Below are 27,775 nucleotides of genomic sequence, written 5' to 3'. Positions count from 1 at the left end.
AATGGGAATCTGACATTGCCAGTCCCCACAGTGCAGAAGAAGCCATTTACATTTTCCAAAAAAAGGAACTGCTCAAACTGAAAATTGAGGCTTTTTTATAGCACCCAGCAAAGCACAAGGTGTCATGGGATGACAGATGGCACATATTTTCACTGACTGATGTCACATAGCCTTTCTTGAATCATGTCAAAATTAATCTACTGACAACAGTAGAGAATGCATATTGAGAATACCCTTACTGTTTATTATAACCTTGATTGGTCTGGGCATGATGTGGCACCCCAGCTTTAGCCTAGGCATATTATTTTTTAGCCATTTCTTTTGGCCTGTTGAACAATAGTTTTGAGTCTGAGATATGACTCATGTTCTGAATCAGGTTTTTGGTTTTCTTACTGCCTCCCTCCCCACGACCCAGCTCTCATTTCAGGGTTTATACTGTACGGGAAGGTGAGAGAATAATCAAGATTAATAATCGCCCATTGGTTATATTGTCCTCCTGGAGAAGGTTACATGTTTTATTGTCATGTGTTGTATGCTCTACTGAGTTCCTATAATAAAATGTTAACATTTCTTCAGTGTCTGTTGTCAAATTAAAATTATTAATATGGGGGCACACAAGTACATTTATGTGTGAAACATGCATTTTTCCCTATACTGTACTTCTACTGGACAGTCCGTCACCTATGGAAATAGATAAGACAGAAAATACCCCATACATCCAATGTGGCAATCCCTACGCCATTGCACAAGAGGACTGGTAGAAACCCACGTAGCGCAGAGCTGTTGTGATAAGGCAGGAAACTATAAGGGAACAATGTCTACCCATCCCAATACACGCTCAGCTGGGAACAAATCAAATAAAAGACCGACCCCTAAACCAACACGGGTGGAAACCAAGGGGAACAAACCCACAGCAATTGACTTAATGTTAAAGAAAGTCTCAGGGGAAATTGAACGTATGGAACGGAGTTTATCCTCCTCGCCCAACATCATTGTTAGCACTCAAACACCTTCTAGAGACTCATTAACAGTAGATAGTCCAAATACCCAGGGTAGTGCATCCCATACAAACAACGAAATAGAGGATGTCCCCTGTGCACAAACCTCAGGCCCAGAAACCTCTGAGCTTAATGAAACGACCCATCAGAAAAAAAGGAAGCGATTGGGGAGGAACAAGGGGTCCCAGAGACAGAGGAAAGCACTAGAAAGAGACAATCCACCAATACGTATACAAGTACATATAATAGTTGAAAATAACTCCCAAGCAGAACCCATTCCACCAGGGTGGATCGAGTCATTAGTCACAGATCTCAAAAAACAGTTAGAATCCTTCATTGCGGCTCAATTAAAGCCTATAATAAGTAAGGTGGATAAAATAATGTGTGAGCTCTCTAAACAATCCAAGGCACTAGAGCACACACTGGCAAAAACCTCCACTGACCCACCCCAATCAACTGAGGAAGCCACAAATGACAACGCAAATACAAAGAGAGTGCAAAATAACAATTGTGTCAGCCACACTCAACATGCTATTGCCCAGATACATTAGGCCCCTAACACCGCCCTAAATCCTAAAGGGGGCACTAACGACAACTCTAGAGGGAGACATAATCAAGGTGTGATCAACACGCAGAGGGAGAAACCCCCCCTACAACCACTAATGCAATGGAGACAAGAAGACCGTCCCCAGAGGGAAGGGAACTATAATCACTGTTATACAGACTCCGATCCCTTCTATAACACCAATAGTCGCGCCCCACACATAGATTTACACCCCGAGGCAAGTCCTTCTGTAATCATTTTTGCAGGGGTCCCAGAAATTAGGCCCAACGAGAGAGAGTCACATTACCAATTACTTTCCAAAATCTCCAAGTGGCTGAACATTCACAGACCCTTAAAAAGTGGGGAAAGAGGTGAGATAGCACACGTAAGAAGGGTAAATTGGATCGGGGGGAGAAATAAAGACATAAGAGGAGACTGTATAGTGGCAAACTTCACGGACACTAGTCTGGTTGAGTATATCCTGAATAATCCTAACAGGAATCAAACCAGTACTATCTGTGGACTCCCACTTGGGTATTTTTACCCAAGGTCCCGGAATAATAATCGTGCGGGAGATGAAGGAGGGTGGACGCTGGTTAGACCACAGCGCACATATAGACCTAGACTACCAAGTCACCCCGAACAGCCCTTTTTCTCCAGAGATTATGCACAATGGAGAAACAGATTTGCCCCAATCCAATCACTAGAGGATATAGATTGACTTATACCCAAAGAAAATAATTCTGTAGTAAGTGTGGCGACTAGTAGATGCCCAGGCCCAGTAATAGGGGGCGAATGTGGGAGTGAAGAGAGCACACTAACTGGGAGATTAGACTCACCTCGGAGTCAGGGGGAAAATATAATAAACATCATAGACACACCAAAAGCTGGGGAGGATAGATTAAATGAAACCCACATTGCAAGAGGTAAAGAGAAGAGGGAGGGTTTGACCATCCTATCTTGGAATATCGCAGGGCTGGAAGCCAAACTAAAAAGCAAGGAGTGGCTAGAATTCATAAGGCGCTTCCATGTTATAGCGCTCCAAGAAACTTGGGCACGGGATTCGGACCCATGTCAATTGGAGGGCTATAAGTGTTTCTTTAGACCTGCCCAAGGGACTAATTCGGGAAGAGCTAAAGGAGGTCTAGTATTATATGTAGACTTAGACCTGAAAGGTACTTGGTCATACCTAGACTGTCTGTCAGATAACATACAAGCAGCTAGACTTCTACACCAGGGGGAGAGTATACTGTTTGTAAATTTTTATAACTCTGGGCCGGTGGAGGGGAACTTCCCAATATTGGCAGAGCTGGAGAGTAGACTAAATGAGGAACTGGATAAAAGGACGAAGGGGCCAGAACCGACTGTCCTGCTGATGGGGGATTTTAATTGTCATCTAGGCCCCAAACTACTTCCCCTAACTCCTGATTGGTCAGCTTGTCCACTAGAAAAGGGCCCCCACTTTACACACAGCAAAGAAGGTACAACTCTGATGAAGTTACTAGACAATTTTGCCCTCACTCATGTCATGGATCTAACCGCTCTTAAGGTAGGCGAATCCCCAATCCCAACATTTAAGGGAAAAGGTGGTGGGTCTATAATAGATTATATAATGATTTCCACTTGTGCTAGAGAACAGATCTTAAATACCAGGACAGAGTGGAGTCCCTTTAGTGATCACCACCCCATTCTAATAGAATCTAAAGGGAAGGATTTAATTAGAAAAGACCCAGGGGTGATCCATCAAACAGAAATCCAACCAATCGATCAAGGTAGACGATTAAGGTGGTCAGTGATCAATCCCCAAGAATTTTATGTCAAATTAGTGGATGAAGGGAAAGCCCACATAGAGTCTTGTTTAGATCACACAATAGAGGGTAGAGGAGTAGTAGAGGCGTTCGAATCCCTAACCAAAATTGTAGAGAGGCTATTGAAAACAAAGAAGCCCGTAAAACAGTTATCCACGCCAAGATGGTTTGATCATAACTGCTCTGAAGCGCTAAGAGCCCTGAAACAGAGTCTAAAAAAGACCCCAAGGGACAAGGTTGAAATCACTCGCTGCAGACAGGACTATAAAACCCAGGTAAAGATAAGGAAAACGACTCTCCAAAATGAAGTTTGGGCTGATCTAAGGGAGGCTGGTGAAAATAAGGACTATGTACAGTTCTGGAAAATTATAAATAGACTATGCTTTCACGACTCAAGCTCCCCAGTTATTAGTTCGAATATTCTTCCGGAACAATGGATCGCCCATTTTAAATCCTTGTACAACCAACAGGAGGTAGACATTGGTGACGGAATATGGAGGGGCCCAAGGGCAGAAAAATTTGAACTCTCACTGGATGAAGTACTTAAAGCAATCCTAGGGCTGACACGAAACAAAGCCCCAGGCCCGGATGGGTCCCCCCCAGATTTATTTCTCAGCAATACTGAGCTATGGGCCCCAATGGTAACAAGAGTACTGAATGCAGCAATTAAATCGGGTCTGCCGAGATCATGGTCCACTGCGGTGATTGTCCCGATTCATAAGAAAGGCTGTAGGGACAGCCCGCAGTGCTACAGACCAATCTCGCTTATCGATGTCTCCGCCAAAGTACTTGAGAGGGTGCTTCTCAACCGCCTAATAGAATGGACTGACACCCACAACATCATGGTGGACACCCAGTATGGGTTTAGAACAGGTAGGTCAACTAGTGACCAATGCCTTAACCTATACCTTCCTACTGCTAAGTACACCAAGGCGACTGAGGGCACCATATATATGGGGTTCATGGACTTAGCAGCGGCTTTCGACAATGTCAACAGAGCCAAACTATGGTTAATTATGTCTAACCTGGGAATCGATCCGGATCTTATTAACATCTTGAGGGAGCTTCACTGGAACACCACTGCCAAGGTCCGCTACAGTGTGGGGGGAGGGGGTGAGTACTGATCCCGTCCCGTGCTCGGGCGGGGTGAGGCAGGGGTGTACCCTGGCGCCATTCCTGTTCTCCCTCTATATAAATGGCTTGGAGAGTGCCCTGATAGCACTGGGAACTGACTGCCCAAAGGTGGCTTGCGTCATCTGCCGGTACTTTTGTACGCTGATGACGCGGTCCTCCTAGCATAAACGGCTGTTGGCCTGCAGCTCTTAATCAAGGGTTTCTCCGATTTCATGAGGAAGCTGGACCTTTCTGTCAATATGACTAAATCTTTCATCATGATAGCGGGGAAGAAACCACAGAAGAAATTTGTTTTTAAACTAGGGGATCATGTCTTGGACAATGTTAAAACATTCCCGTATCTGGGCCTTTTATTCGATGAGAAGTTAAAGTTCGCCCCTCTGATAGAGGAGAGGGCGAGGAGGCTAGTTTCAGCTAACGGAGCCATACTAAACTTCACCCGTCGAATGGGACGTTGGTCCCCAGAGCAGGTGATGACATTGTATAGATCAGTCAGCATCTCAAAGACCATCTATGGAGCAGAAGTGTGGGGCTTCAGGGATGCACAACCAATTCAAAGAGAGGAAGATAAATTCCTAAAAAAATTGCTAAAACTTCCGCTGAGCATCCCCGCAGCAATAACGCACGAAGAGCTGGGAACTACATATATAGCTGACCTGATTAGACTGAGACCTATACTGGCCTGGCTCAAAATATGGGCAAACCCCAATGCGGAATTATCCAGACAGATCATCCAGGATTGCCTGAGGAAAGAGAACTGGCTCCAAATCCCCTGGCTGAAATACGTCAAAGACACCTTGGGGGATATCGATGAACAAAGGCTATTTCTGGACCCCTCCACTGTGGACATATACTCCAGACTCACTATACAAAGGCAATTGCTGGAAAAATTTGATGGCAGGAGGAGGGTGTTTGACTCTACTAAACCCTCGACAGCTGCTCATTCGCTTGTTTCTAATCATGCAGGCATGGAACCGTACCTCTTTTTAATGTACAGTCAACACGAGAGGTTTTTAATGACTCGTTTTAGGCTCAATAGGTTGCACCATATTTTAGCTTATCCATCGGGGTTCACTCAAACAATTGAGCAGAAGGGTGCCTGCGGCTGCGACAATAGGTCTCCGCAGGACACCCTTCATTTTGTATTATTGTGTTCTTTTTATAAAACACCGCGTCAAAGATTCTTAGTGGGGGTTTTAAAGGACTCAAATATTATCCATGCTAAATCTGCTTTACTCTTTTTGCAAAGAGCCACTGAAACGCGAACTCTATTTGCTATCATAAGTTTTCTTAAAATTGCTTTTAAACTGAGAAACACAAGGGGTTGATGAAATTGGTGGGACCGGGAGGTACCTAAAAAGTTATAAGGGGTCTTGTGTCATTTGTACTCTGGTTCTACTATTCACAAAAACTCTTTTTTAACCTGATGCACTTTTTAAAAATGTCATGTTGTTCAGAAAGTTTTTATAAGATTATGTACTATTATTATTATGTATTTTCATGATGGTTTTTAACCTTCGAAACAAATAAAAGAACTGAACAATGTGGCACGGATATACCTAAACATTAGCAATGAACCAGGCTATACTACCTCTGTTCAACAAGAAATTCTGTACCCACATTTCACCTGACATTAACAGTACACATTAGAAACAGGGCCTGCCACCACAATGTGAACTACACCATCCATATAGTTAACTAAGCAATTGTCACCTTAAGAAAACTTTCATACATTTTAGACCGGCCACTTGCTCACCCATATGCTCAGCACGAGCCCAAGCCTTTTTGGTGGCTAGGCGTTTGGCACCTTAATAGCATATCAGTATCAATCTGTATTTTTGACTTACCCTACAAAAACATTAAACGTTAACTCAAGGTCTTAGACTCAATATGCGCACAACATGCCTCTAAGACATCTTATTGTTTATGCGGGTATCATAAATTCTAAATAGAAAGATTATTAAAAAAAGACGCTGATTAGGTGATATTAAACTCAGAAGTACATCTATTTCCTTTCAAATATCTACTTAGAATACATAACAATATAATCGTAGAGCAAAGAGGGAACTAATGGAATGAGAATATGGGTTGGTTAAGCCTTCATTAGCAGCAGGTGATTTTTCATGTCAAGCTAGTCTGTCTAAGGGCAAGCACCAAGCGTGAGGCAACATCTAGCATATAGTGTTCTGGTGCACTCAGGCTCTGCTATTTATCGTAAAGAATGCATGGGCAAAGGTGGACCCGCTAAAGGGTTAAGATAAGAGGGTGGGAGGTGGTGATGCTTAACAGTTTTAGCAGGTATTCGATTAATATATCCACCATTTTTACAACTACTAATCTTGGTAACCCAGGGTGAGGGGACTAATGTTACAATAGTGTTTTAAGTCTCACCAGTCAACATACTGATAGGGGGGCGAGGCTTCTCAGCTCCAATTTAGTCCTGAAGAGCAGTCTTGACTACTTGAGCCTAACAGGGATGTTTATTAAAATTGCTTATTTTCTAAACCATTTCTTCCCCGTACAACCAATAAAACACTTTCCTTCTAATACTATTATCCAAAGGCCAGGATTTGTCTTATCTCTCTACTGCAAGTGTGATGTCCAGTACTATCTTCAACCCCACATTTTTTAGTATCAGACAATCCATACTCAGCTATATTGAACCCAATTTCAGGGTTGTGAACTCTATATAAAGTCACTTCAAAAAGACTAGCACAAGACAGTTTGTAACGGACCTGAGCTCAGGTTGCCTTCTCTACGCTGACTCATCAGCTTTAGCTAAGACAATGAGCAGTAAACTCTTATTGAGTGGTACATAAATGCAATTCTAATGCAATACCATGTTTATGTCCCAGCTCTCCCATACTGTGCCAACCACCTGTATAGCAACTGGAAAGGAGGATATTAGACTTGACCCGTTCTGCAGGATCATCCCCAAAGTTTTTCTGTTCACCTTTCTGTTTCCTGAACCCATTTTTGTTGGCTTTTAGGACTCTAAGCTGTTTACCACTGCTACCAAGTGCTAAAGTGCTTCTGCTCCCTCATTAAAACATGATTGATTGGCTTACACCCAATTGGCCTCTTTAATTTACTTGTACATCCCTAGTAGAGTGGTACTACATGTACCCAGGTCCTGTCAATTAAATGGTACTAGTGGACTGGCAAAACCGATTGTGCCACACACTTAAGTAGTCCTTTAAACATGCCTCAGGCCTGCCATTACAACCTGTCCTTACAATGGCAAAATAAACCCTTTTCAGACCCCAAACCTTTGTTTTAATACTCATAAGCCACTACTAAGATAGCCCGGGACAGCTCATATGGCAGGGTGCAGTGTGTTCAAAAAGTTAGACATATATTTTTAAGGTTTTACATGTCCTGATAGTGAAAAACTATTAAAATTGTTTTTCACTTCTGTGAGGCCTAGCTCTCGCCATAGGGTAACATTGGATTACATTATTACCCAATGTCTAAAGAATTGTTATTAAAAGCCCTCTTTAATGGTAGAGTCGAATCTTTAATCACAATCCTGAAAATGACATTCTTGGAAAGTTGGCTTTTTCTTGTCCTAACCATTTGGTGTCTGCAGCTTGCTCCTGAGTCACATGACTATGAATAGCTGGAAGTTGGCCTTTATGTATCGCTCTAAGACAATGAGATGAAGGGAAGATAGGTGTTGGCAGGACGGGCCCCTCTGAGATAAAGAGGGGGAGGAGATGTTACCTACCACACTTGCACATCACGAAGGTCATGCCTCAGCACACTTTCACAAAGGGTTTGACACTGGCCTTTTGTTACCCCCATACAAGCTGCCAGTAAGAAGGACTGCTCTGCTATTGAAAGGTCTGCCACTCTGTTGGACTGCTGCTCCAAATGACTATTGCCCTGCTATGCTGACCTGCTGCCCTGCTGTCCGCTTGCCTGGGTGAGAAGGACTGGACCTGCATCTCTAAATCCAGTACCCTAGAGTGACTCCATGGGCAAGTGGCTGGCCTCCTAATCAGAATCTTCAGACATATAACAGGCATCCAACAACCTTGAACCCATCACCTAGAATCTGCCATCTATGAGGCCTGCCTTCTCAAGTGGTGGCACCCCAGACCTTCTCACGTGGTGCCACTCCATTCCTGGACACTTGGAAGTGGGCCTGAAGGTGCTGTCAGCTCATTTTGTTTCCAGTAGAACTGATCCATCTTCTCCGTAGAGTGGCACATCTCTCTCAAAATTGGCACATCACATTAGCTGTTCAATGTATCACCCTCAAAATGACGCATCGCCTGTGCTGCGCAGACTTCCCAGTTGCAAAGACTTCACAATGCAGCCCATCAGACTGCTGCATCTCTACACATGGACACCACCTCACCTAACGCAATACATCAGAACTGCCACTTTGCACCGTATCTCCATGCAAGGATATTGCCTCAAACTTCACAGATCCCCAGAACCGCTGCTGCAAGACACATCGTCTCTGCTGCGCAATGCATATTCAACATGGGATTCTGCATCTGTTTGCAACCGTAATTTAAGGTTGTGTCCCTGTAGCCGGCCCACGTTACATTGCACGCAGCCTGAACATGTACTGGTACAACGCGACCAGATAAGCACAGTTGGTGCTCTGTGCTTTTTGGTTCTATTTTCACTTAAATCTTTAAAATTGCATATTGCACATCTCTGTTTCTGCCAATTGGATTTTTGTTGTCTTATCTTGTTTTATTTATTACAATTTACTTTATTTTTCTTAATTGGTGTGGGATTTTTCATGTGTTGTGTTTTCACGTTATTACGGTTTGAAGTGCTGAATAAATACTTTACACACTGCCTCTAAGTTAAACCCACCTGCTCTGCGCCAAGCTCCCAGAGGGCTGAGCACAGGTTAATTTGGGGTTTGCTTATGACTTCATCCTGACAAGGATTGTGGCTTCCCCCCCCCCAACCGGTAACCCAGTTTAAAGAGGAGGACATCACAAAAGTGTTATTCCTGTTCATTGTCCTATATGGTCAAAAACGTTTTTCAAATCCATATAATGATGTTGATGAGAGTTGAAAGCCAAGAGTTTGAGAGTAGAATGTATGTTTACTTAATTTTGTGAAAATGTATTTGTTCATTTAAAGGAAACTACAATAACAGATCTACAGGCATTCATAATATACATTTTGAGGTCTTGTCTACTAGACAGCCTAAGCGCTGTCTGTTGCGAGATGTAATGTTTATTTATAATGGGCTAAGAGCCCGCCTATTGCTTACCAATAGTTGTGTTTTGCTTTCCATTCTCTTCTTGTATTTGCCCTTGTAACGACCGGATTTTCAGACCAGATATCACCAGCTCACCAAGACACCACCAATCCAGCCGAAACGTAAGCATCTCCCTCCCCAGAGCCTACTTACCACAGTACCTAGGTACCTTCCTGGGGATGGGGAATTAGCAATATACAGGCTCATATCATCAAAAACACCACTAAATCTATAGGATTACTAGGAATACTCACTAATTACTAAGGAATTCCATGTCACATCCTATGATCTCACCTTATAGTCTCGCGGCAATCTGACCTAGACTATGCTACTCTCTCCCTCATGGTGGAGAGCAGTTCTAATGCATCTACCATTACACACCGACCACAATCGGTGCTCATGCAAGCCACAATCCGGTGGGTACATTGACCACAATCAATGCTCTCATTAATGCCACTCTCTCTAGCAGCAATCTCACTACACACCGTATCCTCCCGGTGCTCTGACTTCCGTCACAATCTGGTGCGAATACACATTGACCACAATCAATGCTCTCACTAATGCCACTCTCTCTAGTGGCAATCTCTCACAAGCCGCAATCCCGCGGGTATACACATTGACCACAATCAATGCTCTCACTAATGCCACTCTCTCTAGCGGCAATCTCTCACAAGCCTGTAATCCAGCGGGTATACACATTGACCACAATCAATGCTCTCACTAATGCCACTATCTCTAGCGGCAATCTCTGTCCTATGAATACCTTTGGTGCTCTCTCTCTCCCTCTCTTGGGAAGTTTCTCTATATGTCTAATATCTACTGAGGGTGTCTCATATACAATTGTTATCCCTTATGTGGCGAATAAGAGATCCAATCCTCTCACACAAGAATGGCCAAATTGTAGCATTCAGAGGTTATCTCCTGACCTGATCTACACACAATCTTCCATGCTCAATTATCTGCAGGGAAGGGAATGTCACATCCTTCTCCTGTCAGCATTTGGGTAAAAAGAAGGGTTAGCTCTGTACTAGAAGATAACAACCAAATGTGATTACTATATGCAAAGGTTATTCCCTGATTTAGGCGCTCCTTGCTCCCTTGATCAGTTACCACTTACCTGGACGGGAAACACATCCGTCCATATAACAGCATCTGGCTAGAAGAAAGGTTAGACATGAAGAAATAACACATGCACAGCTGTTCACTAAGAACTGGGGTCCCTTTATTACACAATAGCAAATTATAACATCACAATAACTAGCAATCTAGAAATAGCCTGAAAAGTAAAGGGAAATAGACAGATCTAAGGAATACACAAATCTGCGGGGTCTCTTTCTTAGAATGACAAACAAGAAAGCTTTATAATCAGATTACTAACGCATGCACATATAGCTAAAAGAATATTGGAACTGCAGGTAGCTGAAAAGGAAAATAATGGATTATAACAGGACTGCACATCGCTAAAAGAAAAGGGGTTAATCAGTGCAACAATACAGTGGGGAATATAGCCTAGGAAATAAAGGAAAGGATTAATGTATATTTATATGGGCACTAAAATAACAGGACAGATATCACCTGATTATTATGAAGTCTTGTTCTAGCTGTCATCTGGGTCCCTCTCTTGTCTGTGCCTTGGCTCATCTCAGATTCTCCCCTGCACTCTTGAACACACATCTGCACCGATCACTCTGCACTGGATTCCTCTCTCCCACGAACTGTCTTCACCTTCCAACTTCAGTCTAATGATATAGTTTCTGCCGCTCTGATAACCATCTGCTCCACTAGCTTCTTCACTCTGTCTGATTGTTCCAGCTCCAATGTCCAACTCACTCCAGCTGCTCCCACAGACTAATCCACGATATAAATTCAGTCTCTTCCAAAAGGTATCACTCCAAACTCCAGCTGTTAACTCCCTGCTCCAACTGATCTCTCATGATGTAACTTCATTCTGTCTCCAAAGCATTTTACTCCAACTGCAAAGCAACTTATTCTGACCAGCTCCTTCTCACTGTGACTCCTTCTGCCTGCAACTGCTTCTGACAAGTAACTGCTTCTGCCCACAACGGCTTCTGACTGCAACTGCTTCTGACTTCTACCATTCCAAGATCCATCTGACCACTCTGCCTCTCTGCACTTCGATAATATAGAGTGCTCTCTACTCATGGAAATTTCCAAAATAAACTACCCCCCACCGAATTCTTGTGCCAGCTCCAAGGCTCTCCGCGCAACCGCAGTGGCCATCTGCATGTTACGTCTGGGCCCAAGAGACAAACACATTTCTTCGATAAGAACCAGTCTCCGCTGGCTTTTCTCTAGCACACAACAGGCTTAACTATAAACATTACCTTTACCCTGCAAGCGCCTCAGTCAGCAGAGGCAGAAAGCAAAATGGAGTCTCTCTGGTTCTGGGCCTTGTAGGCCCGGAAAGGATGAAATAGACACATAGCTCTATCAAGATACATACACAAACCCTACCAATAGATAATATAAAGTCAGAACTACAGGATCCACCCTTTACTATAGGTCTTCAGGCCTGAAAATGATGAAAGGACACATAATTATGTCAAAACCAATAGGCAATAGATGGATTAGAGTCAGAAATAAGGGATCTATCATCATATAAAGAGGCTATCCTCTAGTTTATGCTTTTAGGTCTGAAAAGAGGCCTAAAAAGGACCAAAACAAGCTAAGAATAGGGATCTAGGATGGTAGCAAGCTAAAGTCACCATCACTCAGAAATAGAACTAAAAACCCGGTCACGACAGCCCTCTAATGGAGCATCGACTCCTTACGTGTGCCTTTCCTCTTCTTCTTTTCAGGTGCTAATTTTTTCTTTTTGTTTAAAGACTCCATTAGAGTGCTTGTGTTTTCCAGCTGTCTCCCTCATGTACTTCTCTCACCTGTAATGTTCTGGTGTTTCTTTCTTTTGCCTCCACTACCCATGTGTTCCTTTCTTGACCGTGTGCTTCTCCCTCTTTCATCCCTATTGCTATCCCTTAGCACTTTACTTTGCTCTCTCCCTTCCTCCTTTCCCCCTCACCTGTGCCCTTTGTGTTGCTTCCTCCACCGTTGGCCCTCCATTTTGCTTTCCCAAAAGGGATCCCTCATGTTGTTCATCACACACCCGAATCCCCTGTTTTGCTTCCACCTCCTACTTGAGCCCCCATGGTGCCACAGGCCACCCTCCCCCATGTTACTTCAGGACCCCCAGCTCCCTTCCGCCCCCTAATTCTTTCTACCCCACCCACTTTCTTTTAATAAAAAACATTTTCTTTTTCTTTTAAGTTACTGATCAAACTTAAATCAGTAACTAAAAAGAAAACAGCAGCCACATCATTTTGTTGGTGTGCGCTACACGCATGCAAGCCCATATAAAATTGTGCGGATGCTTTTTGCTATTTTCATCCGCATCAAAAGCTTTTTTTAACTATCTTTTTCCATGCCCCATAGCATTGGGAATGCTGTGACTTACTGGCTTTGACAATGCTTGTTTGCATCCCAGTCATCTTCACTTACATCAGAGGAGGGATAGCTTCATAGGCAGAATGGGGTGCATCCAGTGCTTAATTAGTAAAAAAAAATAATAATGCCAAGGGCCTCGTCAGGAGTCCACTGCACCTTGCACCACCCATAGCAGGTACCAGCGCTGCCAGTGAGTGACAGGACCAGCCCACACAAACATCACACTGCTACAAGTGTGACAACTGAGACTATTTGAGACCCCCAATGCTACAAGAATGGCTTGGACAGCAGGCATCAGCCAGTTTTAATATATATTGAATTAATAAACAACTTTTGATCAGCTCATATATAATTTACATTAATAGTGCCACCATGTGGCAGCTGGCATAAGTGCTGGTGTTGAAGATTAAGTGCCGATGATGAGCACCGGAAACCCCCGACTCAAATTAAGCACTGGTTGCGTCTGTCTTGCTTACTAAACAATTTGTTGTGCTCCTACTGCTGGACTGCACCTCAAAGGGCCTATGGAATGTAGGAGTAGCTCTGTGTAATTCGTTTCTGGAGGTGCACCAAAAATCTATGAAGTGCACTGAAAAGGGAATATAGAACGTAGCCGGCTTTGCTGCATTCTACAGCATGCTCTTTGACTACTTTCGAAAGCAATATGTTATCAGAGCGCGCTCCCTGGTCTGACATGCGTTTCTGCAGTGCTGCAGCGTGAACTGATTAAGGCAGGATTGGGCAGACCTGAGGGGGCAGACCTGAGGGGGCAGCCCTAACCTTGACAAAGCCTCGCCTGATACTGCTGGGGCCCCCGTCCGTCTGGAAAGCCTGAACCTGATCAGTCTCCGTACCCCTGGGGTACGATGGGGATTTTTCGTTTGCTTTCAGACTTGACGACTAGTCTCATGTATTTCAATGTATAACCTTTGGGGACGGAAAGGTCACCTCTGTTGGCGCTACCAACATCTTTGTATTTTCTAAATAAAAGCAGAAAGCCCTAGTGAGATATGCCATTTCTTGCTGAAAAATGTAAATATGAAGTGCTGAATGTCGGACTAAAATAGCACAATAAAAATATATGTTTGTTTGTGAGAGCAGCGCCTATTTGGTGCGCAGTGGTCGCATTGAAACGTGACTAAACTCATGCGTGTATTTTTCAAAAGAAGTGCCTTTTTTCACAGTGTTACAACGGAATCTCGCCGAGGCCAGTGTGAAACAAACTGAAACCTTTGACGTTTTACCGGATTCATTATGTGGCTATTCTAAGTGCAATTATAGGCAGACTAGACATGCAATGAAAGCCACTCATGTTAATACTGTATGATGTATGATTGTATATTGCACGGTGTTCGTTATTAAATTGTATTTATCCACACAGTCTTTATTTTTTTCTTAGAATACAGCGCGTTTTGGGCAAATACAGTCCCTTTGATTGTAGATGGCAAGACAGACGTCTTGCAACGTGTGGTGCAACAGCACGCATCTGGACATCAAGTGATGGCAAGCCTCCGGAGTAGGTATGATTTTAGGAAGACTATTCCTGTTGTTGAAATACTATTTGAGTCTAAAATGAAAGCTGTATTGCAATAAAAGAAAGAGGGGTTATTTCGAGGTTGGTGGATGTGGGACATTCGCCAAAAATTGTAGGAAGTTCCACCCAGCTTATTTAGACTGTAATCTCGGCTATAATTAATGCGGACATGGCATTCACCTGTTTTTGGTAGATGCTCCATAGCTGCCAAACTAGAGTCTGACAGAATTTCTCCAGAGACCAATGTGACCTGCCAACAAAGTATCAGAAGTTTTAAAAGGTTGGCAAATCAGCTTTCTGCATTCAGCATGAAGCCTTCAGAATTCAGCCTTGAAGTTGTGAGCAGGTATGGCATCGAGGGGAAAAAGATGTCTAGAAAAAGCAAACATACAAATGTATCCTACTCTAGGAACACAAACTAAAATACACAGTTGAAACGAAATATCGGAGTCCATGTTGCATTTTCTCCTCCTCGCTTCTAATCAGCTTTAAGAATTCTTCTGAGAACAGGCTCTCCTCTTCCTTTCCCAAGTACTAAACAATCAACTACAGGCAGTTACTTTGAAGTGTGAACAATATTTGAAATAGTAACCACATACAAGCTCCTTTTTCCCACGAACATGACTACATTTATAACCTTCTAATAAAACAAATTGTATGTTAGCTAAACAGTGAACTTTTGTAAAATAGTAACATCAGCCATACGTGAAATTATTTAGCACCACATCTTCAGTTATAAGATGAGGGAAAATATGTGAAAAGGGCTACATTTCTATTGAAGCAGTGCATTATTGTGTGACTAATCTCTATTATTACATGTATTAATACAATTTCATTAGCAAACATTTAAAAACATAATTAATTAGAAACATTTTGCAGAGCTATGTGAAGCTGTTCTCTAAAAGGCATTGTCATGGAAACGGTCAACTTTTAAACTTACATGCTGATTTCTATATACAGCTACTTGCAGAGCAAAGCTGCTTTTAGACCTATTGATGCCTAAAATGAAAAAGTATAACTATCTAGTACAAATTACACAGTTTAAAACATCTTTTCAGTTCAGTACAAATTGCATGTTAATCTTGTACATATAATTTTTAACTATATTATTTTGCATTTTTAATAATCTCTTTTCCACTGGATGTAAGGTTCTTATATGTAGATGATATGTGGATACCTAATGGTTCACCATGTAATAAAGTCCAATATTACCGTTGATGGGATCTAGTGACATAATAAACTACAAGGCCAAGGACCAAGTGGTTTGTGAATACCACCCCAAAGCAGAGGTGGCAATATAATATCATATTACACTTCACCCCTTCAGTAATTGTATGCTACGTGTTTATTTTGTGGTTGTTAGCTTGGAAAGGTGTTTTTTCAAATGGAGATTATGTTAGGTAGTAAGTGAAATACTGGATAAAACTGCTTGGTTGTCATCAGTAAAAAGAAGAGAACAAAACGAAAAAATCAAATTCTGCCAGTGCAACGGAAATATTGTTGAAGCAATTCTCTTCAATACACAGCTAACAATGGCACTGATTGGAATTGAAATTAGAATATTTTCATTTTCTTTTCCTTTCAAGAAAATTTGATGAATTTATTATTGATAAGACAATTAATATTGGTAAGGGCAAGTAAAATTATACATTCTGTAGATGCAGAGTTTACTGCATTCTTATGCATTTGCGACATAGTTTGCTGCATAATTTCAGGATTCTACGGAAACTGTTTTGTTCAGCTCAAATTGATTGAAATGATATTCCCAGATATTATGATAAAATATTTTCCCTTTTTTTATTGTATATTATAGATAATCCTGTCACATACTTTGGTCCTTCATTGTTGTATAATTCTAGTAGCCCCAACCATGGAAAAACTCTTCAGAGTAGTTTTTAGAACCCTTTTAGTGATCACTTCACTGATGTTATCACAGTGCTCTCACTTAACCATACACATACCATATTTTCAGGCAAGTGTCTGCAACATTCATTGAAATCCTAAAAGTAATTTAGTGATAAAATAAATCTGAAGAATCTTGCAATATAATCTGACCACTTTTCATCCCACTAAAATCTTTGCCTTCAACAATTCAATATCAATGCACCTGATTTTTAATCTTAATTGGTCTAACTCTTTTCCCCTTAAACGATGTTACATTTATTGAACCCTGTACAATGAAACAAAGGATACATCTGCGCTCCTATTCTTTTTAACATTTACATGTAGCCACTAAGAAGCATTCTAGTTGAAAATTACATTCCATGCATAATTAGCCAACTGGCTCTCAATTGTATCTCAGGGTGTTATCATTGGAAGAGTTCACATGGCTAGAAAAGTGTTCTTTGGCTTTCCTGTTGACTAAATGAACTCCTTTCTCCTAAGATATATCCCACAAAAAATAATGTATTCTCCTCCTTGCCTTTGCCTTGAAATATCTTTTAAGTGTAATTTCCCATTGGGAACAGATAGAGATTTTCAGCTTGGAGTCTCTGAACTCACAATTTAAAAATGCAGTTTTTGGTGAAGTGGTTTTTAAATTGCGTGTTTGAAAATCTCACTTTAAGAAAGTGGGCATTTCCCTGCTTAAGCAATCTGTGCCTCTGCCTGTCTGTAGAATCCATGTGTGGCTTAGGATGACAGTTGGGCTCTTGTGCATTCACTCTAGACCGTCACACAAAGGGAGCTGAGGTGTTACTTGCATATCCTGAGCTAGAGTGGTGGGAGGAGTTGTCATGTCACCTGAATAGGGCAGTGCCTAACCTCACACAAAGCTATTTTCCCCCCCTGTAGTGTCTCAGAAGCCAGGTCAGGGAAAGGCAGGGTCTTGTGCACTACAAAGACTTTTCTTTGAAGTTTGCCTACTTCAAAGGCAGAAAGGGGTATATGTATTGGACCTCTGACACCCCAAAATCAGAACACTTCAGGACTAAGGACATTATGTCAGGAAAAAGAGCTGGATGCTATCAGAGGCACTGTTACTCTGCAAGTTGCTTTGTTGTGCTGACCTTCTGTGTGCTGCTTCTATCCTGGGAGTGAGAGGACTGGATTTTGCTTTCTGTATCCTGCTTCCGAGGTTCTCCAAAGACTTGTGCATGCTTGTCTCCTATTAAGAAATCTCAGGGCCGTCAAATACTTCACTCATCCAGTGCCTGGGCTCTTCTGCTGAGAGTCCTGATTTGCCAAGTGATGCCAAATCCTGTCCCTGGGCCCTTGGAAGTGGAATCTGATGAACTGAAGGATAAAATTCACGCATTAACTCCCAGCGCCTGTTTTTATTGACGCATCGCTACAAACTTCGACACATCGCCGCTGCCATCAACGGACCATGGTTCCCACTTAATGCAATGACCGCAGCTTAGAATGCAGGCCCCAGATTTCCATTGCTGCGTGTCAGAAGAACTGTTGCAGGATGAGTTTTGAGCACCACATCACCAAAGTCCTTGACCCCTCCAACTCTGATGCAGCGCCTGCTTTATCGCTGTGGAATCAACGCAGCACATCTGGATTTTCGACGCATCGTCCCTGGGTGCTGATTTCTTCATCGACATTGCCCAGCAGTAAGGAGCCTAGGCAGTGTGTCCGGAGATCGACACATCACCTCCCCAGACAGGAAGGTACCAATGAATCTCCTCCCCTGCATAGCAGTAATGAACCAACACATCACCTCCCCTGCCTAGCAGTAAGAAACCAACACATCACCTCCCTGGCAGTAAGGAACTGATGCATCACTTTGCCTTTGCGGTGCCTCACCTCCCCTGCACCTGTTTCGTCTTTGAATTTTGACGCAACCAATGTACGTGGTGCTAAGAAACGCATCTATAGATTTCTGTGGACTGAACTTATTTAACCTTTAAAAAGGGATATCTTTACTTGTGTAAGTTGGATTTGGGTGATTTGGCCATGTTTTATTCAGATAAATATTGGCTACTTTTCTAAACTGATGTGGACTCCTTTTGTAGTGTTTTCACAGTGCTACTGTGTGTATATGTACAAATGCTTTACACATTGCTTCGGAGATAAGCCTGACTGCATGTGCCAAGCTACCAAGGTGGTGATCAGGGGTTATCTTAGCTGCTGTGACTTCTTTACCCTGACTAGAGTGAAGCTCCCTACTTGGACAGGGAACACACCACTACCAACTAGAGAACCCATTTCTAATAACCTTAATTATTGGAGCAGCCAAAGCACTGCTTAGGGGCCAATTCCGATATTCGGACAGACCTGAGTCCGTCCGACATCGGCCAGGAGTTGTAACCGACTGACCTGCTGTCGTTGGTTACAGCCCTGCAAGTACGATGCGACCGAACAGGGTTTGGTCGCATTCATATATTTAACAATACAGGCATGCACTCCAAGCGGAACGCATGCCTACATTGTTGAAAGCAGGGGTGCAGTTCATCCCTGCACCCTGTGGTCAGCACCCCAAGGTGCCTGCCGCTGGGTGCAGGGATCAACGGAGGGGCCTCATAGGTGCACCCAGGTCGCCATCCCGCAGCCTCACACCCATGGGGTCCCTGCTGGGTGCCCCCAGACACAGCTACCGACTGCCTTTTTGTGCTGGACATACCAGCACGAAAAGGCAGTGAAAAGCTGCCATCATACTCCCTCTGTCGTAAAGAGGCGACCGAGGGGGATTTCCGGACTGCAGACAGGCTATCCGAGCCTGTCGCCCACAATCCGGAAATCCGAGTCGGATTCCTTTCCGACCGAGCCCATCAAAATGGCTCGTTCCGAAAGGAATCCGGCCCACACATTCCGGTTCGGTCGGAAGGGCTCTGACCATCGTTCAGAGCCCTTCCGACCGAAATCGGAATCGGCCCCTATGTGTCCTGTTTAGTTGGCTGATGCAGTGGAAGTTTGCTGCTCCTTTCTTCTTCAGGGAGTTTACATAGGCGTTGTGTTTAGAATTTTCCCAAAACCAAACTTCCAGGTAATTGTATTTCCTCACAGTGCATTGGATGATGGGAAGTTTCACTGGCTCCAGCTTGGGAGGGACTCTATTGCTACCTTCCATAGCTGTTAAGAGATCAGCCATATATAAATTGAACAAGAGAGGAGGAAGAACAAATTCTTGCTTTAGGCCCTAATGAGCAAGAGTTTGGGGGCAATGGTATTGAGGACAGTTTTTACTCTGACTCAGGCTCCTGTGTATTGTAAAATAATTGTTCTTAGTAGTTTTGAAGTATGCCCCACACTTCAAGTTTCCTGCTTAAAGTAGCCCTGTCAACTCTTTCAAACGCTGCACTGTAATCTATAAAGCAGCAACAGGTGGTGGGGCTGATTCCTCTGTGCTATGTGTGTGCGATATGCAAGTGCTGTAATGTTGTAAATGAGGTATGGGAAGGGGTCCCAGTAAACATGAACAATAATCACAAAGAAAATATAAACACTAAAGGAAACCAATTGGAAAGACACATTGTTTTATTCACAATGTGCCAGTATCATGTATATACGTCACTTTAAACATACATTGATCTGTGACTATTAAGTAGTGCCCCAAAGGTTGGGAAAGGGGGGGTGGGTATGTGATACGTGTGGGAAATAGGTGAAGGAAAACAGGGTTTTCAGTGACAGTAAAAATCGGCGAATAGGAGTGATTCAATGTGGTTACATGTCAATGTACCCAAACAAAACGACCAATCGGTTCATATACATTCTTTCACAAAAGTCATACTCCAAAATCACAACAAATGAGAGCAATAGGGTGAGGAGTTGACTGTATAAACCAAAATGATGTCGACGTTTCGACCCTCGTTCGCAGATATGGGTTTAAATCTTGCCGTGGGGTCTTCTTCAGGACTGGGGAGATGAGGGGCACGTGACCTAGTTGGTGTACAAATATTCACGAATTAGTGTGGGGGAAAGGAAATTCCCATATGTTACTCATGCTTAAAAACACACCAAACAATTAATGCAGGCGGCTGACTATTAGCAAAATCTAGTTGAATGCATATAATTTAAATAATTTGAACAATGAGTCGCCGCGAGTACGACTTGCTCAGCCAGTGGATGTATTCTCAGTCGACATCATTGTGCTCTCACATGGAGGGAAGCAGTCTGAAGATAGGTCTTACCGCACTGGGGCAGCCCATCCAAAATACCAATGAGCTAAACGTGAATTATCAACAAACTCTAATATGCATAGGTCCAACATGTTGATCAACACTTTACAATCCATGGATACCAAAATATACCAGTATACGAGTCTAACTTGGAAAGGTTGTGACTTACCACCAAGGTGGTGTGCATAGGGACCCGATAAGCTGGAGGGTAGATAACGGTAATGGATCTGTGAATTAAAATCCAATAGGGTCTTATTATGTTGATAGTGTATTATGTGAAAAATACAAAAATCACCGCATTACAGATAACTTACCGAGGTGTCGCTCGGAACCGCCTAATGATTTAATGGTCGGGGTTCAGTAGAAACATCAGAAGGGGAAATCGCTCTAAGAGTAAAAAACCATAGAGGGAGCCTTTAAAAACTGTCCCCGCAGGGCAGGGGAAGTTAGAGCAAATAGCAAATGGCAGATACAGATCTAGAAACTTACCCAACAGCCGTGTTACATCGACTTTCGGCGTGGGTTGGCAGGCAATCGCGCTGTGGCATCGAGTGCTTGGCAGGACTAAATAAGGGGTAAGAGGGTATGCAGAACGTTAGTTGTCTGCTGAGATTGAGCGGACTAAACGCAGGAACTCCGAAAATTGCAAACGCTTACCGGGGTGAGGAGTTACTACGGAGCCGTTCACTGCTCGCCGAGGGAATGGCGAAGCAGAGTTCCGCTTACCTGGACGTTGTCAAGGTTGCACGTCACGTGACTCATGGACACGGTAGACAGACTCAAAGAGTTGGTGAGTGGTGTAGAGTCAGGCACTCGTTTGTGACACATATACGGATTAACACCCATAACGCTGGATGGGTTGGTGCACATTTTTGATATAGCGGTGCAAAGTGATTGAATAACTTAATCACAAATGACGGGGCGACTGAAAGATATCAGCGATGGAGGTGTTACTAGCCATCACGGAACTGGGCAATCGGGTACCTATCGGTCGGGCAAAATACGTGCATATGGGTAGATGTATCAATTAGGGAATAAATGTAAACAACCACAGACAATGTTGTTCTTTATAGCAAGCTGAGCACTGGCTAAGGCATAAAAATACATGGGTGAATAATATCACCATAACCCCGAACTGATTATTCTCATAACTTGGATATCACTCCATTCATTAGCTGGGTGCTCTCGTATACGGGCGTACCTCACACAAGTGGGTATAGGCCACTGTTACTCACTCCTGATGATAGTATATGGGAACAAATGCTGGTTGTTGCACAAAGAATGGTTCAAGAATAATTTCATCATATTCACAACAAAGTTGGTCCAGGTCTCCGAAGCCCTAACTGCATTTATTGGCAATGGTCAAACTGCGTGGCGTACCTCACACACATGTGGGTATAAGCCACTATGGCTCTAAACAAATGGTTGGAAATGTACACATAATCAAGGTTATTGCGACATTGTGAGAGTGGCGTACCTCGCGCACGCGGGTAAAGGCCATATACACAATGTCGCTGCGCGTAAGTGCAAGAATAAGCTGCTGATGTCTTGACTACACGCTGAGGCCCGACATATTGGATAATCATACTAGGCAGATTAGCTGGTAAACAGAGTGTAATGTCAGGCTCATTGTAAGTATGGATACAAGAACATTTATCATTAACAAAGTCATTAAGGTAGAATAGCCAATTGGGAGAATGAACTATCATGTTCGTTTAGCCCAGATTCAATGGAGTTAAAGGTGAATATCCACTTTAATTCCCTGGTGTTGAGGATACTTGCGATATTACCTCCCCGTGGACCCAGTGTCGCTTTCTCTAAGACTACCCACTTGAGGCTTTCGGGTGTGTGGCCTGCTGATAAGAAGTGGTCCACTAGTGGAGCCCCCTGGGTTTTGCACCTGATCCGGCTCATGTGCTGAAGTATCCTTGCTTTCACTTTTTGTTGGGTCTGGCCAATATAAATCAATTGACAAGGGCACAAGATGGCGTAAATGATGTTTTCAGAGTTACAGTTGGTATGGGATTTCATCACAATTCTGTGTCTTCCATGTGAGAATTCCTTTGTTTGGATAGTGCTGGCACAGGCTTTGCAGCACCCGCATTTAAAGTGGCCCAGAATGGGAGGCAAATTCCACAGAGTTTGGATAGTCGGATCCTCCGGTGTTTGCAGGAAGGAGCGTACCACAAGGTCCCTGATGCTTCTGGCCTTTTTGAATGCATGAAGGGGCAAGTCACTTTGTTGAATGTCATCAGAGATAAGGGCCCAGTGGTGGTTTATTATCTTTTTTATTTTGTTGCTGGCGGTGTTGAATGTAGTAACACACACGATTCTCTGTTCAGATTCATCTCTGTTAGTTTTGGGGGTCAATAGTTCTTCCCGAGGATAGAACCAGGCTCTTTTGCGTGCACGCTTGACTAGTTGTTTTGGGTAACCCTTCGACAAAAGTCTCTGTTTGAGTTCTTCAGACTCGCTGAAATAGTGATCCTTATTGGAGCAATTGCGGCGGATGCGCAAGAATTGCCCAAAGGGGAGGTTGTCTCGGAGGGCACGTGGATGATGACTCTCGTAGTGCAAAAGGGAGTTCCTTTCCGCCGGTTTTCGATATAAAGTAGTGAATAACCAACCAGCTTCCTCATAGATGGTAAGGTCTAGGAAATCGATCCGATGATTGTCAGACTGAATGGTAAATTTTAGAAAAAGAGATTGTTCATTAAGCCACACATAGAACGCCGTTAGTTCTTGTAGGTCCCCGTGCCATATCAGAAGGATGTCGTCGATATACCGCATCCAAAGACTCAATTGGTCTCTGAATGGGTTGATCTGATTGAGTACAGTTTCTTGCTCAAAGGCCGCCATGTATAAAATTGCCACATCAGGAGCAAAGGGAGCCCCCATGGCTACTCCTGAAGTTTGAATGTAAAACTTGTCCTTGAACACGAAGAAGTTTTGGGTCATCGCTATACGTAGTAATGCAACAATAAATTCGGTGGGTACTTGCATCGGGGCAGGTCGCTGTTGTAGGCACCGCGTTACTACCATCAGAGCTTCCTGCTGTGGAATACACGTGTACAGGGATACAACATCGCACGTAGCTAATAGTTGACAGTCTGGATTGAAATGTTGGCCTTCCACAATATTTATAGTGTGCATCGTGTCACGTAAATATGCTGGAGTAGCTTCTGCAATGGGTTTCAAGAAGAAATCGATGTATTGACCTAGGGGTTCGAGGATCGACCCACACCCGGAAACAATGGGGCGGCCTGGGGGGTTGGTCATTGACTTGTGTATCTTTGGTATCGTGTAGATGGTTGCTAAGCGTGGATGTGGTTTGTTGAGGAAATTGAACTCAAGTTCCGATAGAAACCCTTGTTCCAGACCCATTTGGGTTATTTCAAGGATGTCACGAGCAATGGCCGAAGTTGGATCTGATCGTAGAAGTTGATAACTGTTAGTGTCATTCAATTGGCGGAGAATTTCAGATTCGTATGTGGTGACATCCTGTACCACGATTGCCCCACCCTTATCAGCTGGCTTGATAACTAGTTGGTCATTTCGTGCCAGAGATTGGAGAGCTAGTTTCTCTTTTTTGCTGGTGTTAAATCTAGTGAAGGTTTTGGTTCCTAGGAGATGTAGCGTGTCTCTCAGTACGACCGTTTCAAAAGCCAGGATCTTATGTGACATGGTGTTGTTAAATGGAACAAATGTGGACGGCGGTCTGAGTCCAGTGATGGAAGGCGAGGTGCTTGGTTCTTTGTTGCGAAAAAAATATTTCAGTCTTATTTTTCGGAAAAATTTGGAAAGTTCCGTTCGGATGATGAAAGGATCCGGGTGACTGGTAGGGACATATGACAATCCTTTACCCAAAATTTGGATCTCATCATCACTCAAGGTGTGTTTCGAAATGTTCACCACCGGACTTTCTGAGCCAGGGGGGGCTCCTCCCAAGAGTTTCAAACGAGGGTACAGTGCAAACATTGTATCTGTTTGTGGATTAGCACTATGGGTTACCATCTGTAGGTCTTGTTGCGGGTAACACGTTCCCCGTGTTGAGGTTCGGGCTGAAAATGTACCTGCTTCTGAGGTTGACCGCGGCCTCCATTCCAGTTGCCGGTGTTGTACTGGGAGCCGCGTTGCTGTCCGCGCGGCCACGAATTGCCCCTGCCACGAGGTGGGCGCCATGTGCCCTGGCGTTGCCCTAAAAAAGAAGGGCTGTTTTGAAATTGTTGGTTGTAGCCAAAGTCTGGGTAGTTCTGCTGGTAGTTAGCACCCGATTGATCTTGTTCACCTTCTGAACTGTATGATGAATCAGAGAAAGTATAATAGTTGTTCCGTCTGCCTCTGGAAGATCCTCGCCCACGGTTGGTGAATCTACCTTGGTTGTCTTGACGATAATGGTCTTCCTGTAGATAGGGATAGGTCTTCTTCTTATCGTAGAGTCTGATGTCACGGGCCAGTTTTTCTAGTTTGCGGTTTTGGGTGGTAGATGGTAGATGTGGTGGCCCTAAAGCCAGCCTGGATAAAAGGCAGGACTTTGTGTTCACTAGCCCATGACTCCATATGTTTCAGTAGGGCTCGAGTAAAAGTTTTTGCCTCTAGGTCCAGGAGTGGGATGAGGTGGTAATTTGCTGGATTTGTTTGGTCCCCATTTTTAAATATGGGGCACAGAGTCGAACCTCTCCATGCATCCAGGACTTCGCCTACTAGGTATGCATGTTTAAAGAGGTGAGTTAGCAGCATTGCCCTTGCATTTGGGGCACACTTAAACACACCGAAGGTAGGCCATTTGGATCATGTGTGCTGTTTTCTTTCATTAACAGTACAGTTCTGCAGAGTGAGGCAATGAAAAATGTTCCGGGGAGGTGTTTTTGTTTAAGACTTCTGCCACCCCATTTGGGTGCTTGGGCATAGGGAGTGGGTTGACCTGTGTATAATTCCTCCACTTATCCTATTCAAGCGCCTTACACAATCACATTGTCCCTTTTACCGTTATTATTTTTTAATTTGTTGATGTAGTCCCAAAATGTGGCCTGATTTTTATCCTTCAATATTTGAAATATCATTGCCCACACGTTTTGGTCCAGTGCCCTCTTTTGCTCCCACGTACTTTTTTTTGCGTGATTTACATAACTTTTTAACTTTCGCTAATTTGGTTGTGGGATTGCGGTTTTGCTCATTCAAGGCACTCCTTAAAGCTCCTATCAAGGAGTCAATAGTTTTATTATACAGGAGATAAGTTCTCCCTTGCCCATTGTGTTTTAATTTGATATCCTTGTTGTGGTCATGTTGTAGTGTAGTTCCTACATTCCCAATAGGCTCTGCAAATTGGAATACTATATCCTATAGATTTGACGTAGGACTTAAGGCAATATGTCTCTATCGAATATACTAAACTTAATTGTGTGTGTGCCGGCTAATTCAGAGGTCACTAGAAACTTTCTCGAATACACAAGAAGGGATTTGTTTCTGATAACCCCATAACATGACAACTTTGTTTCCCAAGAATAAGAATATATCTCTCAGAGTCACGGAAACAATAGATAACTATTTCACTCAGTCAATAGTGCATGCTTTGTTTCTACAGAGTAGCAGAGAAATAGTGAGACGGGCGTTTTCAATAAAAAGGGTTTATTGAACAGTCTTCTTTCTCATGAAATGAGAAGTGAACTGCTACAATCGTTAGGCAGACTGCAAAGTATAATGCGTACAGCTTAAACAGTAATATGAAATAATACTGTAAGAGCATTGTAGGTTTCTAAGCCATATAAAAATACATACATAAATAACATATACTAAAATACTCAACTGGTGCTTCTAAAATACGCCTACCCCAACGTACCTAACCAAGGTCTAGTACGAGGGAAGAAGTAAGTATTGTCTTTTGCATAGGTTTAGTTTTTGCTAAGAATCTACCAAATGTTTCTCTAGGTTCTAATCAGCTCACTACCTTGTTAGAATGAAGGAGGCTGCTATCTCTGTCTCGAGACTCGATTTCCCAACATCCTGCAAGGGGAGCCGGAAACGTCAACTGGAGAGTCAGCTTCCTTCGGCACTTGCTGTAGCGAGCTGCGTCGGGCAAGTAGGTCTTCGAACTGCTCCGAACCACTGTATCTTGCTATAGCAAGTGAAGGTATATTTATACCTTGAAGGTGTTTAGGAATGCCATAGTTTGACGTAAAGTTGGGCATATGAACGTCATAGATGAACCCCTGGGGACTAGTTGTTCATTATAAAGTAACTGAGTTCTTGAAGAAATCAATATTCAAGCAAGGGGAAGTTCCCTAACGGCTTAAGCTGGTTTTCCAATAAATCATTGTGACGTTTGATAAACGGATGGAAGTAGCCATGCCTGTATTTGGGTAGCATGGGCTATGCCTAAATAAGGGCTGGATTTCTATGCCTATATAAGGGCAATGTGAATTGTACCTATATAAGGGCATGAATCGCGAAAATTCAATTGGAGCCTAAAACGCCACACAACACCCACTCCACTTTCTTATGTACAACATTGCTAAGTTTTAAACACGTTAAACATATCTAAACATGATGTGTTAAAAACCCACCCAAAATACAATAAAAAAATTGGTACTGGTTGAACACGAAAATATCATTTGTGCTGTACGCATTTAAAGCAATATTTCATTCAAAGCATAAAGTTTGACATTTGAAAATGCTAACCGAATTAATCATGAAAAAATACAATTCTGAAATGGCTTTTAAATACAGAAGAAAAAAGTTGAGACCATTTTATTGCAGATTACATAAACTGTTTGAATGTGGACAAGGTCAAATATTGTCTCTGGAAGTTTTTCAAAGAATTCTAGTTCTCTATGAATAGTTCTACTTTAAGCAGATTACTTTGTGCCAAAAATGAAAAAATACAAATTTGGAAAAACAAAAGGTTGAATCAGAAAAAAAATCTCAAAGTTAGAACTTTGTTTTGAAAAAAGGAAGGTCGAATTCAGAGTCTCCCAGTACACTGTGTGCCAAAGTCAGT

The 27,775-nt window shown here is 43.0% G+C and overlaps 1 protein-coding gene across 1 annotated transcript in view; it reads left to right on the top strand.

Moving 5' to 3' along the window:
• The window catches only part of LOC147751412 (transient receptor potential cation channel subfamily A member 1-like), a 978,460-nt gene that overhangs the window by 297,963 nt on the left and 652,722 nt on the right, over positions 1 to 27,775 (top strand). The window contains exon 4 of the mRNA XM_086938479.1: positions 14,579 to 14,699. Within this exon, the coding sequence (XP_086794605.1) occupies positions 14,680 to 14,699 (20 nt within the window). The 5' untranslated portion in view covers positions 14,579 to 14,679. The remainder of the gene's footprint in view (positions 1 to 14,578; positions 14,700 to 27,775) is intronic.

The sequence above is a fragment of the Lissotriton vulgaris genome, chromosome 1_1 (genome assembly GCF_964263255.1).
Source record: "Lissotriton vulgaris chromosome 1_1, aLisVul1.2, whole genome shotgun sequence".
Taxonomy (NCBI): Eukaryota; Metazoa; Chordata; class Amphibia; order Caudata; family Salamandridae; genus Lissotriton; species Lissotriton vulgaris.
This window is presented reverse-complemented; position numbering and strand designations above follow the sequence as displayed.